Below are 13,652 nucleotides of genomic sequence, written 5' to 3'. Positions count from 1 at the left end.
CTCCACACGTGTGCCACGGCACAGGCATGTTCACACACATACGCACATGCACACAACAGAAACTGCAATGTAAAATTTGTTTTAAAAGACTGTCATTCCAGCTAGACATGTTGTACAAACCTATATCTAAGCACTCAGGAAGCTGAGACAGGAGGATTAAGCTCAAGGCCAAACTGGACTACAAAGCAAGACCTTGTCTCAAAAACAACAGCAGGCTGGAGAGATGGCCGTTCTCCCAGGGGACCTGAGTTCCATTCTCAGGACACACATGGGGTCTCCACTACCTGTAAGTCTGGTCCAGAGGACTTGACACCCTCTTGTGGCTTCTGCAGGCACCAGGCACAGATGTACATGCAGGCAAAACACCCCTACCCGTGACAAAAACCTGTCACTCCAACACCTCATCTTAAAGAAAGGAGACAGGCTAGGGTTTGTTCCGGTCACGGTCTTGGACACAGACTTCGAAGCCCCAAGTGACCTGATACCTCACTTGTCCTGGAGACCCTGACAATCAGGCCTTGTATCAGAACTCCAGAGCAGGGATAAAGGACAAACACAAGGCTGCCTCCTCCCTGGGAATGACAACTAGCAGGCCGTGAGCCAGAGTGGGAGCGCGGCCAGGCCCCACACTGGGCACTCTCAGTGGTTCCAGAAGCCCAGCCCCCGGAGCCTTGCTCTGGCCCTGATGGGTGGGGATGTTCGCAAACTTTAGCAGTGGCCGGGAAAAGCCGGGGATGGAAGAAGGTCCCTCACCTTTCCTTCCGTCCTAATTGGAAGTCACACCAGGTACGTTTTGTGACTGCTTAGGGCATCCAGTGTGTGAGTGAACTGTTTTGCAATCTGTCTTATTTCAGGCAGAGTGCTCTCTAGATCTTTCTGCCCAAGGCAGAATGTCCTCCTTCCCTCCTTCCCAGGGTCCCCTGTGTGCTAGGTAAGCACTCCACTACTGAGCTACAGCCCTGGCTAACGTAGACCAGGCTGGCCTCAAATTCAGATCTGCTTACTGCTGCCTCTCAAGCACACAGATTAAAGGCCTGTGCCACAACGTCCAGACCTCTTTTTATTTAAAGTTTTTCCCTTTATTTTTATTTTATACAGATAGGTGCACCACCTGCATGCAGTGCCCTCAGAAGCCAGAAGAGGGCATCAGCCCCCGAGGGCTGGAGTTAGGCAGTCGGGAAACACCTGCAGGGCCACTAGGGAGCATCTCTCCAACCAGTGGCATCTCTCCAACCCCGGCTTTTTGCTTTTGAGACCGAGTCTCATTAAGTTCCCCAGGTTGACCCTGAACTCACTCTAGCTCAAGCAGGTCTCACATTCATGATTCTCCTGCCTCAGACTTCTGAGTAACACATGTCTCTTAACAGCCTTGTGCTCCCTTTGAAGGCGGCATGTTGCGGCCAGCGCTCCACTGGGATGTGCAGAGGTTTTGTCTTTTGTGCTGCAGGCTGAGGTGAGGGGACCCTACACCTGTCACCCAGGTGTGTCTTCAGAAGCTCAGGTAACAGTGAGGTCTTTGTACTTCACTAAAACATCTGTGTCACCAAGAATGGGAGGTCTGTGGGTTCTCCCCACTTCCCTTGTAGGGAATACAGCCTGTCCACTTGGGCCTCCTCCCAGGCCAAGAGCAGTCAGGGTGGGGACAGGCTGTATGATTTGAATCTAATGGCCTGTGTGCTCTGGGGAGCTTGGGCTTAGCTCTTCTGCCAGAACACAATTCCCGGTGGCCTGGGTCCAGCTGCACTGCTGGGCCACACCCTGGTGACCTGGCCTCTGCTCCCATGTTGAGTCCTGGGCAGGCTCCAAGCTGACCTCTCACCCACCAGAGCCACAGGCCCAGACCCAGGGTACAGGGTGGCTGTCCTGCCTCTTCCCAAGTCCCTGTTTTCCCTTAAAAAGGCATTGTGGGCTTTGCCATGGACAACACTGAGTCACCGAAGTTACTATGAAGGTGCAGCCCAGAACAATCACCCCCTGGCCTGAGAGGGCGGGCCCTCTGAGATTTCCTGTCCAATGGCTGCCAGTTCTGAAGGGGCCCAGAGGCGGTTCAGAACACAGCAGGAAATGTTACCCACATTCTCTCTCCTGGAGGGGACTGCAGCTGCTGAGGCCAGGCAGGAGCCTAGAGAGTTCCTCCACAGCCCACACCCCACCCCCTCCACATCCGGGGCCCACAGAGTGATGCTCATGTGCTGTGTCCTGGACAAACACACAGGGTCCTAAGCACAGGGAAGCCTCTCTCTGCTTGTGCTCTGGAGGGGTGGAGGAACAGGTGCACTTCAGAACACAGCCCTGGGCGGCAGCAGGCGCTGTCAGGAGCACGGGCCGGGAAAAACAACACTGAAAATGTCAGTCTGGTCACTGGTGTCTTCACGGCCCGGCATGAGGGGCGTGCTCACCTGATTCCGAAAGCTTCAGTTCACAGTCCATGTAGTCAAACATCTCCACGGTAAGCTGGAAACTAGGAGAGAGAGGGAGGGATGCATGGGTGCAGGACACACCCACCTGATCCCCAAGACCTCTTTGGAACAGGAAACACGCTCCACCAGGCAGAAACACTGAGTACCAAACAAACCCCACCCCTTACCCACAGCCTGGCCCATTTGGGACCATGACCTTCAACCCGAGCGGTATGGCTCCACTTGACATCATAGCCCCTGCTGGGAGAAACTGAGGCCACCCAGACTCACATGTTATTAACATCAGTTCCAGCCGCCTTCTCCAGCACCTCGTCTGTTACCTCCAGGCCTGCAGGAAACTGGGGGTGCTGCAGAGACAGCCCCCCACTCAGCTACTGCCTCAGTGAGCAGTCACATACTGGCCCCATCCCTGCTCCTGACAGTCTCCCACGAGGAGGAGAGTGGCCAGAGAGGGTTCCCAATCCTTCGTTCCAGTGACCCTGTCACTCTGGTTAAGCCAAAGGGGCTGAGAGTTTGGGGGTAACAGAAAGCCTGGGGGCAGGACAGGTGCAATCTGGCAACTGAAAGATACGACCACTGGGGCACGGATGGGGTGGGCATCTGAACGGGATCTGTGTAAACACGGAGGTGATTTGGCTGTCTTCTGTCAATCATCCTAGCCTCCATGGGTAAGGAGACAGTCTACGGACAGGACAGGTGCCAGCCCCCCTCTACGCCTCTGGATGTCCCAGTCGGAAGAGTTCCCCAGTCCCTCAGCCCCACAGTTCTACTACCTTGAGGTGGAAGGAGATTTTGGTCAGCAACAGTTTGGTATAGACATTCACCAGGTGTCCATACTGGTCACGGAGGTGCCCCTGTGGGGGTGGAGCCCAGTGTGAGGTCACTGTCAAGAGCCTGCCTGGGGACTTGAGCATTCATCAAGGCAGAGGAAGGAACGAGGCGGCAGAGAAGAGGCGAGGGCCATTCTTGCAGAAGCCATTCACCCACCAAACATTCCCTGCCAGCCTTCACCAATCTCTTTACTCTGTCTCTAGCTTTTTCCTCTCCTTAATCTTACTCCTTGCCATTCTTGCCAGAGAAAGTCTCATGAGAGGCAGAGAGCCCTTGGTCAGGGCAACAGGCAGTTCCGAGCTGGGGCACTTTAGTAAAGCGCTGGTGGCAGACAGGGGAGGCACATTCTGGCCTGGACGTAGAGTCCAGCTCCCTCTTGCAAATGTCACGGTGTGTGGCCACACCAGCTGGGCCCGTGTCCGCGGCAGGCACTGTGATGAGTCAAGTGTGGTGGCTCAAACAGGCAGCCAAGTGGATCTCAGAAGGAGGGTGCTAAGTGTCCAGGAGAGCTCAGAGAACGAGGCCTGGGCCCTCTTCCCTCTGACTTCCGAGGAGGCTCCCCGAGGTCTGACTACTGAGTGAGAATTAGAACCTGGCTCCTGGAGCCGCACTCAGGGGAGCCTAGGAGTCCCTGCTCTCCACACAGGCACAGGGCTGCCACCTTTTTCAACTCTCGGGGACTAAGGGGCTTGCTTTAAGGAGGTGGAGGCCGATCAGCCTCCTAGGCCCCAACAACACGGCCACAACTTCCCCAACCGGTGCCTGACCTACACGGTAACCCCAACGACAATTCCAGCTGCTGCACAGAGGGAGGAAAGAGCGCCCAGATGCTGCCCGGATGCTGTCCCCACACCTACCCACAGGTCGCCGATCTCCCGTATGTTGCTCCGGTACCGCTGGCAGTCATGCAGCACCTGTGACCAGGAGGAGGGTGAGGACACAGAACCATGAGAGGTCCCTCCCGACCCAGGACAGGATGGACAAGGTAAAGGGCAGTGGGCAGAGCCGGGGGACAGACAGAAGGACAAAGCTGTACACTTCAAAGGGACACTGTGGCTGCTGTCAGCTGGTGGAATGGAGGCTTTGCCCTACTGAGCCTGTGAGAACCAAGGGCTGGGTCACTGCTCACGTTGGGGTGTCCGTCTCGGAGGACCTTGTGAAGGACATGGCAGAACTTCCAGCTGAGGATGGAGCTGCTGGGCAGCGGCAGGCCAATGGCGTAGGACCAGAAGGTGAAGGCCCCCTTCTCATGGTGAGTGCCCAGAATGATGCCTTAGAGGGTCAAGGCCAAGTGAGGGACACAGACTGAAGTGTGGGCAGTTAGGTGTTCCGCAGACAACCCCTCTCACTGGGCCCTAGCACTTCCTGCAGTGTCCCAAGTTCCCATCCACCCCAGGTCACAACCACTAGCGTCCTCAGGTCAAGCTCTCCCACCCCCAGCACACCCGGGGTCAGCACCATGCTCAGCCCACAGTCGCCTGACACCTCCCGAAGACCCAAGGGGCACAAGGATACGCCGGGCATGCTTCTCCTTCACAGGGGCCTCCTGGCTGTTGATGGCTTTGCTGATGCTGATGGCCTGTGAGGAATACAGAGGCAGGATCAGACACCCACCTGCAGCTGTCGTCTGGTGGAGGGAAGGGCAAGGAGAAGGAAGAATGCCTTCTCGGAGCCATGCTGAGGAACCTTCTCTTACGTGACCAAGAGCTCCAGGCTCACGGGCAGGGAGGCATGGAGGAAAGCTGGGCTGTGGCTCAGAAAGGCACGACTGATCTACCTCACATTGCTCTCCCTGAGGAGCGCCCCCCCCCCATTCCAGGAGGAGAGGCTAAGGCCATGGCCCGACATAGCATCCTCCGTCCAAGTTCACTACCAGGAAAAGCAGTAGACTTGGCCCTTAGCCCACCTGAGCCCCTTGTCCTCACGTTGCTCCTTCTAGAAAAGGACCTGTCACCCCCTTTTCCTGTACAGCAGGGCCCACGGCAAGGACATCAGCTGACAGCCGCACCAGAACCACGCAGAAGCCAGGCCCTGCCACTGGCTGCCACTCATGTGCCCTGCTCATGCCACTGAGAAGGACAACTGTGGCCCTGATGATGGGGACGGCCAAAGGAGTCTGCTTGGCACCTGGCTGTTTTCATCTGAGAAGGAGGAAGCCTCACACTTGACCAAAACCACAGCCACGGTCCTGAAGATGGTTCTTACTTCCCCAGCTCAACACCGTCCAGGAAGGCTTCCTTGAGGCAGGAAGCCAGGGCACACACAGCAAACACCGTCCCTCACCCAGTCCCCCTGAGACTCCACTGGCAGGGCCAGGGCCGGGAGCTCAGACGAGCCTCTGTTCACAGGTCACCAGTGTTTATGAACCGAGAAGAGCTCCCCAGGCCCCGGGCAGGAGGGTGGAACGGACTGACAGGCACAGATCCAGAGGCCAGGGCATGCAACAGACCCAGACAGTGTCCTCACCCAGATGAGTGGAGAAGCCACACTGGGCAGGCCACTTGGGGACACATTCAACAGGCCAACAAGGGCTGGACAGTGTGATATGCTCTCTTTCTCTGCCTCTCCCAGAAACCACCACGCTCTCCCAGGGCAGTATCTGAGCAGTAATGCCCCACTTGTCAGGGAAGTGATTCCCCAACAGTGGATGTCTCAGGCCCACAGTGGATGCTTCAGGCCCACAGTGGATGTCTCAGGCCCAAAGTGGGTGTCTCAGGCCCACAGTGGGTGTCTCAGGCCCACAGTGGGTGTCTCAGGCCCACAGTGGGTGTCTCAGGCCCACAGTGGGTGTCTCAGGCCCACAGTGGATGCTTCAGGCCCACAGTGGATGTCTCAGGCCCACAGTGGATGTCTCAGCACACGCTAAGCAGGCTGGCTCAGTTTTCCCATAAGAGTAGTTAACCTGGTAGGGCTGAGGTTTCCTTTCTGCTCTGATGTATAGAACTGGGGACTGCCAGGGCCAGGCACGAGGTGCTCCTGAGCTGGCCCCTGCACCCCACAGCCCAGCAAGGTGGACTGACCCCTTTCACACACAGGGCCCATTATGGGAGACTCATTGGAATGTAGGGACCTGGGCTGTAGCCAAGCCCTCCCACTTCACTGAACTAGGGTCCTGAAGGAATGCAGGCAGGGTCTGCCTTCCCAAGTACACAAAGCCTCAGCCAGCCAATCACCTGTTCTTGTGTGTGCTGAGCCTGCATCCATGGCCACCTTACAAACACAGGGTGGTGGCCGGGCGGCGGTGGCGGACTCAGGAGGCAGAGGCAGGAGGATCTCTGTGAGTTCAAGGCCAGCCTGGTCTACAGAGCGAGATCCAGGACAGGCTCCAAAACTACACAGAGAAACCCTGTCTCGGAAAACTGAAAACAAACAAACAAACACAGGGTGGCCACCCAGTAGCTGTGGCAAGACTGCCCCTGTGCACATCAAGGGTATTTCACCTCTACCGAGGGAAGATCTGGTACAATGGCAGCCATAGAGACAATCGGAGAGACCTGGCAAATGCCAGCACTGCACATACCTCCCAGAAGCAACCTGGGAGACGGCTGGCATGCTGTTTTCTTAGAGGAAACGCAAGCTCAGGGGGTTTCGGTGTCTTGTGTGCCCTGGTCTGCTGTGAGCCAGGTCTGCTGGACTCCATGCTGAGTCCCTAGAGTGACTGAGACACAGGTACAGCTAGCTCTCCTTTGGCAGGGGTCATGTGGTAAGTGAGCTGGGCCACCCAGAGCAACAGGCAAGCAGCTGTGGCTCACAGCAAAGAGTGTCCCGTCTCTGGGCTGTGCGGCCACAGTCTTCACTGATGTGACACCTGAGCTGGGAGTTGGCTCAGTGATGAATGCCACCTGTCCTGGAAGATGCCTGGGAAGAAGGGAGGAGACGGAACTGCCCGGTGGCCCCGATGACGAGGACCTGGGAGGGGTGAGATACTTGCGTGTGGTGAGTACAGTCTGGGAATGGGTAAGCAGGGAATCTTTTCCTCTGAGGAAAAAGGCCACCAAGAGGCCATGATGAAACCTTTCAGACCCCAGGCCTCCCCAGCCTAAAGCAGAACCTCTGCTTTTCTTTGCCTTAAAACAAAAACAAAAACCAGGGGCTGGAGAGACAGCTCATGGGTTAAGAGCGCTCTGTCTGCTCTTCCAAAGGTCTCAAGTTCAGTTCCCAGCATCGACATCAGGAGGCTCACAACCACTTCTAACTCCAGCTCCAAGATTGGATCACTGGCCTCTGTGGGCACTTGCACAGACACATATATAGTTAAAAATTAGAGATTTCGCTCAACATCCTTAGTCATCAGAGAAATGCAAATCAAAATGACCCTGAGATACCCATCTTAACACCTGTCAGAATGGCTATGATCAAAAACACTAATGACAGTCAATGTTGGAGAGGATGAAGAGCAAAGGGAACACTCTTCCACTGTTGGTGGGAGTGCAAACTTGTACAACCACTGTGGAAATCAGTATGGCGGTTTCTCAGAAAATTGAGAATTGATATACCTCAAGACCCAGCCATACCACACTTTGGCATATACCCAAGGAATGCCCAATCATACCACAAAGATACATGCTCAACTATGTTCACAGCAGCATGATTTGTAATAGCCAGAACCTGGAAACAACCCAGATGCCCGTCAACTGAAGAATGGATTAAGAAAATGTGGTACATATACACAATGGAGTACTACTCAGCAGAGAAAACAACGACAGCATGAAATTTGCAGGCAAATGGATGGAACTAGAAAATACCATCCTGAGAGAGGTGACCCAGACTCAGAAGGACAAACATGGTATGTACTCACTCATAAATGGTTACTAGATATAAAGCAAAGGACAACCAGACCACAACCCACATAATCAGGGAGGCTACATAGCAGAGGGGACCCTAGGATGACTGTGGCTTATAATAAGTTTTGGTTTTGCCCAATCACTGGACAAGCTTTAGTGAAACATTTCACTATTAGGATGAGAATTTGTACTGTATCAAGCTGATGAAAGGATATGCTGGCTGTACTTTCAGGAGGGGAGGCTAAAATCTTTTTAGATTATGGATTAGCCTACAGAAAAATGTCTGCCGTAAATCCAACAGTGAAGGGGAAGATGAATAGGAATCTCACTTACACAACTTAAGTAAAACATAGCTCTCTGGACAGATGAAGATAACTTTCTTCTGTATCCCAGAATCTAATCTATATTTATATGTATAATTCAGCTATTATTTGGCTTAAAAGGGCTTATTGGGAAATGTTACCATTTTTTACGATTTTCTACAGAGAAAATATATTCCAGTTTCAAATAACTCTGGACTTTGGGATTATAACCTGTTTTTATGTTGAAAAAAAAAAACCCAAAAAAAACAAACATTTCAGTGGAAAATGCTGAAGGACCACTGAACTCAATGTTGTATTTACATATCTATATCTGTATAAAATAATGATTATAAATGTTTAAAAAGGAGAAGTGCAAATGTGTATTTAACAAGAAGTTGTAGATTTTCAACACTGTACACAAACTCCTTTGTTACGAATAAACATTTATACTTCTAAAAAAAAAAGTATCAAAAAAAAAAATTGGAGACTTCTACATCCACCTTGGCCAGCAAAGTAACGATCTGAGGGGACAGAGAAGGTCGTTCAGTTCAACAGGACTCAGTAGCTGGTGTTGGTTCAAACTTTGAGAGTCTGACTCCTAAAAATCTCTTTTCCTGTGTGTGGTGTATGTGTGGGTGTGGGTGTGGTGTGTGGGTGTGGTGTGTGGTGGTGTAGAAGTCAGAGGACAACTTGAGGGAGTCTGCTCTCTCCTTGCACCGTGTGACCCCCAGGATCCAGACTCCAGGTGTCAGGCTTGGTGGGACCCTCACCCTTAACAGCTGAGCCTTTTCAATACCCCCTCCCCTTGTTACAACAGGGTGTCAAGGAGCTCAGTTCAAACTCACTATGGAGCTGAGGCTGAACTTGAACTCCTGATCCAAGTGCTGGGATTAAAGGCATGCGCCGCCGCCCGGCAGGCCTCTGCTTCCTTGAGCCCTCAACATGCACCACACCTAGTCCCTCTCACCACCAGACCTGAGCCACAAGGAGCACCAGACCCTCGGCTCCCTTGCTGATGCCATTTGGATAGGGTGGGTCTCTTCCGTAGTTCTGTCCATCCTGAAACTTATGTAAAGCGTGGCTTGAAGACAGAGGTCTCCTGCCTTCACCTCCCAAGTCCCGGGACTAAAGGTGTGTGCCACACTAGCTGCCCTTGGCCCTCTTTAAATCTGACTTATGATTCTCCAAATGCCCATCTGATAGTGTTTCTCTCTCATGTCACCTCATGGCATGTCAGTGGCACATGGCAGCAGTCTTGCCTCTGTGTGTGTGGCTGCTGCCCCCACACTTACAGTGCAGAAGGAAGGAGGTCATGAGGTACTGAGGAATGCAACCCGGGAGGGACCATGGCAGGGTCTTCTGTGAAGGGCCTGGGTGCCGCCCATCCCTGAGCTGGCCACCAGGGATAGGACCGTGTCAGCTAGCCATCCTGTGCAGGCGCAGGCTGGCTCCCGGGAACACAGGCCCGTTGTGTGCAGGGTGGGCAGATGTGTGGGGTGGCCAGTGCCACACAAGGAGACCCAGTGCTCACACAGTGGGAGTCTGTAGGGACTCCTGGCCCTCACTCCACCTCCCAGGCAGCAGCGGGCAGGCAGGGGTGACAACCACCCCCCTCCCCTGAGCTTCCCACGTGGATTTTCCTCAGCGAGGCGGCTGTGGGGCACATCTGAGCCAAGAGTGGAGTGAAGAGCACCTCAGAACCTCACAGTGTGCGGAGTATCTGACGGACTCTAATATGCTGGCTCTATTCTTAGGCTAAAGTGTGATATGGTCCGACCTCAGTGAAACTTGGGGTTCTGGAACCAGGTCACCCTCACCCTCACCTAGCAGGAGGAAAACCACAGAGTTAAGGGGGAGGGAGGAGGGAATCCCTGGCCCAGAACATTCTTCCATCATCCTGGTACATCAGGAGCCGCAGCAGCTGCACTCAAGCAAAGGTGATCCCTCCTAGCTCTCAGGGTCCACCACTCTGGAGAGACCTCAGGGAAGGACAACCCCAAGATGAGGATGAAAAGCCAGACGGGGGTGTCTGGGTGCTTGTCACACCCTGAGTCCTGTCTGACTCCTCGGGAAGCCAAGAAGAGCCATTTCCATACAACTGAGTGAAGAGGAAGTGTGCACCTGGGGATCCCAGAGATACAGGAGGGGATCTCTCTCCTCCCTCCCTCCCTCCCTCCCTCCCTCCCTCCCTCCGTCCCTCCCTCTCTCTCTCTGTCTCTCTCTCTCTGTCTCTCTCTCTCTCTCTCTCTCTCTCTCTCTCTCTCTCTCTCTCTCTCTCTCTCTCTCCCTAGCTGCTCACTATATAGACCAAGCTAGCTTTGAACTCAGAGATTCGCTTGTCTCTGCCTCTCAAGTGCTGGGATTAGAGGTGTGCACCACATGCTTGGCCCTGTCTCCCCACTTCTGCACAAGGCAGAAGAGGCCCCCTCAGTCAGTGAGGGGACAATTCTGGAGGAAACAGGGCAATCATGGACTCCATGGTGACTATGAGATGCCTGGAAACTGCTAGGGGACCTGTTGAGGAAGAGGGCGGTCAGCAGACATGGCCGAGGGTGGGCATGTGGACCACACCTACGCCCCAGGAGCCAGTGGTCGCTGACAGGGTATCTGCATCCTGTTCCATTCAGTGCCGGCAGCAGGACCGACTGACCCTCGGGAGGGCAGAGGCTGGAGGAAGCGCAGGGCAGCCACACAGGGCCATGGGAGGATAAACGCCTCACAACCCGGAGCAGACTCGCCAACACAGCCAAGCTCAAAAAAGCCACAACGTGTGCCACAGGGCCAGCAACCAGGTCCCAGTACCATAAGGGTTCCATCCCTTTACTGAGGTCACCCTCGTGCCAAGGGCTTGGCCAGGGTACCTCACCAGGTCTTCAGAAGGACACCAAGGCTTCGAGAGTCAGCCACTTACCCAAGGTCACAAAAATAAAACACACTGTGTCACTCTACCCAGGCCTGTACCTACCTAAGCATCCACACATCACAACAGGACCCTCATGTGGCCGTGCCTGAGAATCTCATGGGAACAGCAGCATGGAAGGGCAGAACGTCTGTCCACTGTCCCTCAGCCACAAGTGGTTGGCAAGACTCACTCCCAGGTCCCAGGTTCTAGAGAATGACAGGGCAGCCTCTCTGGCTCTCTGAAGGGACAGTTCAGGAAGAAGTTTCCATGTAGGTATCCTTTTAGCCCACTCTGAAATCAAGCTTCCCAGGCTCCCCAAACACAGAGGACCTGGCCTGACTAAAATCAGGACATGGATCTGGACTGTGGGATTGTTTTTAAGTCATGGGTGACAGAGGGCTAGGCTGGGTGGACAGGCAGACAAATGGAGCCAGGACCCCCGCCCCCCCAAGTCTCATGCCTTGGTGCTGCACTCTGAACGCTGGACCTGCCCTTCACCTCCCTACCTTGGATCCCCATAGCAGCTTCAATCTTATGTCCAGGTTGGACCTCTGAGAGGCCTAACAACAGCCCTGGGGAGGCCATGTCCTCAGGGTGTACCTGCCCTGCTTATCCATGACAACTCCATTCTTCCTGTCTCAGAAAAAAAAAAAAAAAAAAAAGATGCCATGAAGAGCCGGGGTCGAATGAAGCCCACTGGCTCCTGATGTGCCCAGAGCTGCCAACAGCCCGGGACCATGACCTACAAGGGTCCCCAGCAGGCATCTAGAGGCCCCTGTTTCAGCAGAGGAGACACTGTCTACGTGAGCACATGGGAGTGAGGGTGCTCCGGATGAGAGATGGGCTGTGCATTCACTGATGTCCTACACACCACCACCTGTGGCCATCCAGCACACGGAGGAGCCATGCTCGGGTTGGCAAGGGGGCTGTGGGGCTCCTCAGACAATGCTCACAGTGTCAGCCCCGTGTTCTGCAGCCTACAGCCCAGTGGGCCCGGAATAAACGTGGACTTGACTCACCACCTGCTTTTCCGGGAGCCCACATACCAAGACAAGCGGCTCTTTTCACCCAGCTTCTCTGCTGTTGGCTGTAGCACCTCAGCTGGGTGCCCCTAACACACCGTAGACACTGCTTTAGTCCTGTGCCTTGACTTTAGCTCCCCCAGCTGTGAAGCAGAGAACCCTGGGGCCTCCTTGAAAGTGAAGACACACCAGCTCTAGACAAGAGCTCCTGTCCAGCATGCACGGGGCCTTGGGCTCCATCCCCAGCAACAGAAGGAAAACCCAATCAACGCACAGCACCGTCAAATGCGTCTCTATGACTCTCCCACACTGCCTCCTGCTCCTCAGGGGGCCAGACCTCCCATCACACTTCTGAGCCTCTTGGTGGCCTGTCCATGGCTACTCTAACTAGAGCAGCTACCTGTGGCTGAAAGACATCCTGGATTTTTTGGGTTTTGTTTTTGAGAGTCTATGACTAGCCTGGAACTCACAGAGATCCATCGGCCTGCCTCTACCTCCCAGTGCAGGCATTAAAGGTGTGCACAACCATGCCTGGCTGTATCCTGTTTAATTTCACATCTGAAAGTGTCTTGTTAGATTATCATTTACACTCTGTCTCCAACTCTATGAACACACAGGCACTCCATCCATGAGTTTCATACTCATAGATTTGACCAAATGTCAATTAAAATATTCAAGGAGAAAACTCTACATTTGGACTGCCCACACCCAGCCTTTGTCCTCAAAAGTCCCTGAGCAATAGAGGATAACAGATCATGTTATGTAATTGATATCAGGTATATGATTTAAATTATGTGAGTGGATGTGTATAAATCACATGTGAAAACTGCACATTTACACAAGGGACTTGAACATCTATGGATTCTGGTATGTTTGTTTTGAGACAGGGTCTCACTGTGTAGCCCTGGCTAGCCTGGAACTCACTATGTAGACCAGACTGGCCTTGAACACACAGAGATCTGCCTCCTGAATGCTGGGATTAAAGATGTGTGTCAACAGGTCCCTCAGATCCTGGTATTTTCAGAGGTTCTGGACCTAACTCCCTACACCAGTGGTTCCCAACCTATGGGTTGCAACCCCTTTGGGGAGGGGGGTCAAATGACTCCTTCACAGGGGGTCGCATATCAGATATCCTGTATATCAGATATTTACATCACAATCCATTACAGTAGCAAAATTAGAGTTATAAAGTAGCAGTGGAAATAATTGTATGGTTTGGGGGTCACCATAACATGAGGAACTGTATTAAAGGGTCGAAGCATTAGGAAGGCTGAAAACCACTGCCCTAGACACTGAGGAATGACCATACATCTTCTCCTCTGTGGCATCTCCAGGACAGTCAATAAATCTTTATTGGACACGTGTCAGAGGGGGCACTTGAGGCACAAGAG

The 13,652-nt window shown here is 53.6% G+C and overlaps 1 protein-coding gene across 1 annotated transcript in view; it reads right to left on the bottom strand.

Annotated features, from left to right (window-relative positions):
• Hip1r (huntingtin interacting protein 1 related) overlaps nt 1–13,652 on the bottom strand; it is a 29,218-nt gene that overhangs the window by 7,670 nt on the left and 7,896 nt on the right. The window contains exons 2-7 of the mRNA XM_059249091.1: nt 4,767–4,830; nt 4,381–4,523; nt 4,109–4,165; nt 3,194–3,274; nt 2,691–2,767; nt 2,400–2,461 (exon numbers count right to left, since the gene is read on the bottom strand). Of these exons, the coding sequence (XP_059105074.1) occupies nt 2,400–2,461; nt 2,691–2,767; nt 3,194–3,274; nt 4,109–4,165; nt 4,381–4,523; nt 4,767–4,830 (484 nt within the window). The remainder of the gene's footprint in view (nt 1–2,399; nt 2,462–2,690; nt 2,768–3,193; nt 3,275–4,108; nt 4,166–4,380; nt 4,524–4,766; nt 4,831–13,652) is intronic.

The sequence above is a fragment of the Peromyscus eremicus genome, chromosome 23 (genome assembly GCF_949786415.1).
Source record: "Peromyscus eremicus chromosome 23, PerEre_H2_v1, whole genome shotgun sequence".
Classification (NCBI taxonomy): domain Eukaryota; kingdom Metazoa; phylum Chordata; class Mammalia; order Rodentia; family Cricetidae; genus Peromyscus; species Peromyscus eremicus.
The sequence above is the reverse complement of the archived record's forward strand: the minus strand, read 5'-3'. Positions and strand labels throughout refer to the sequence as shown.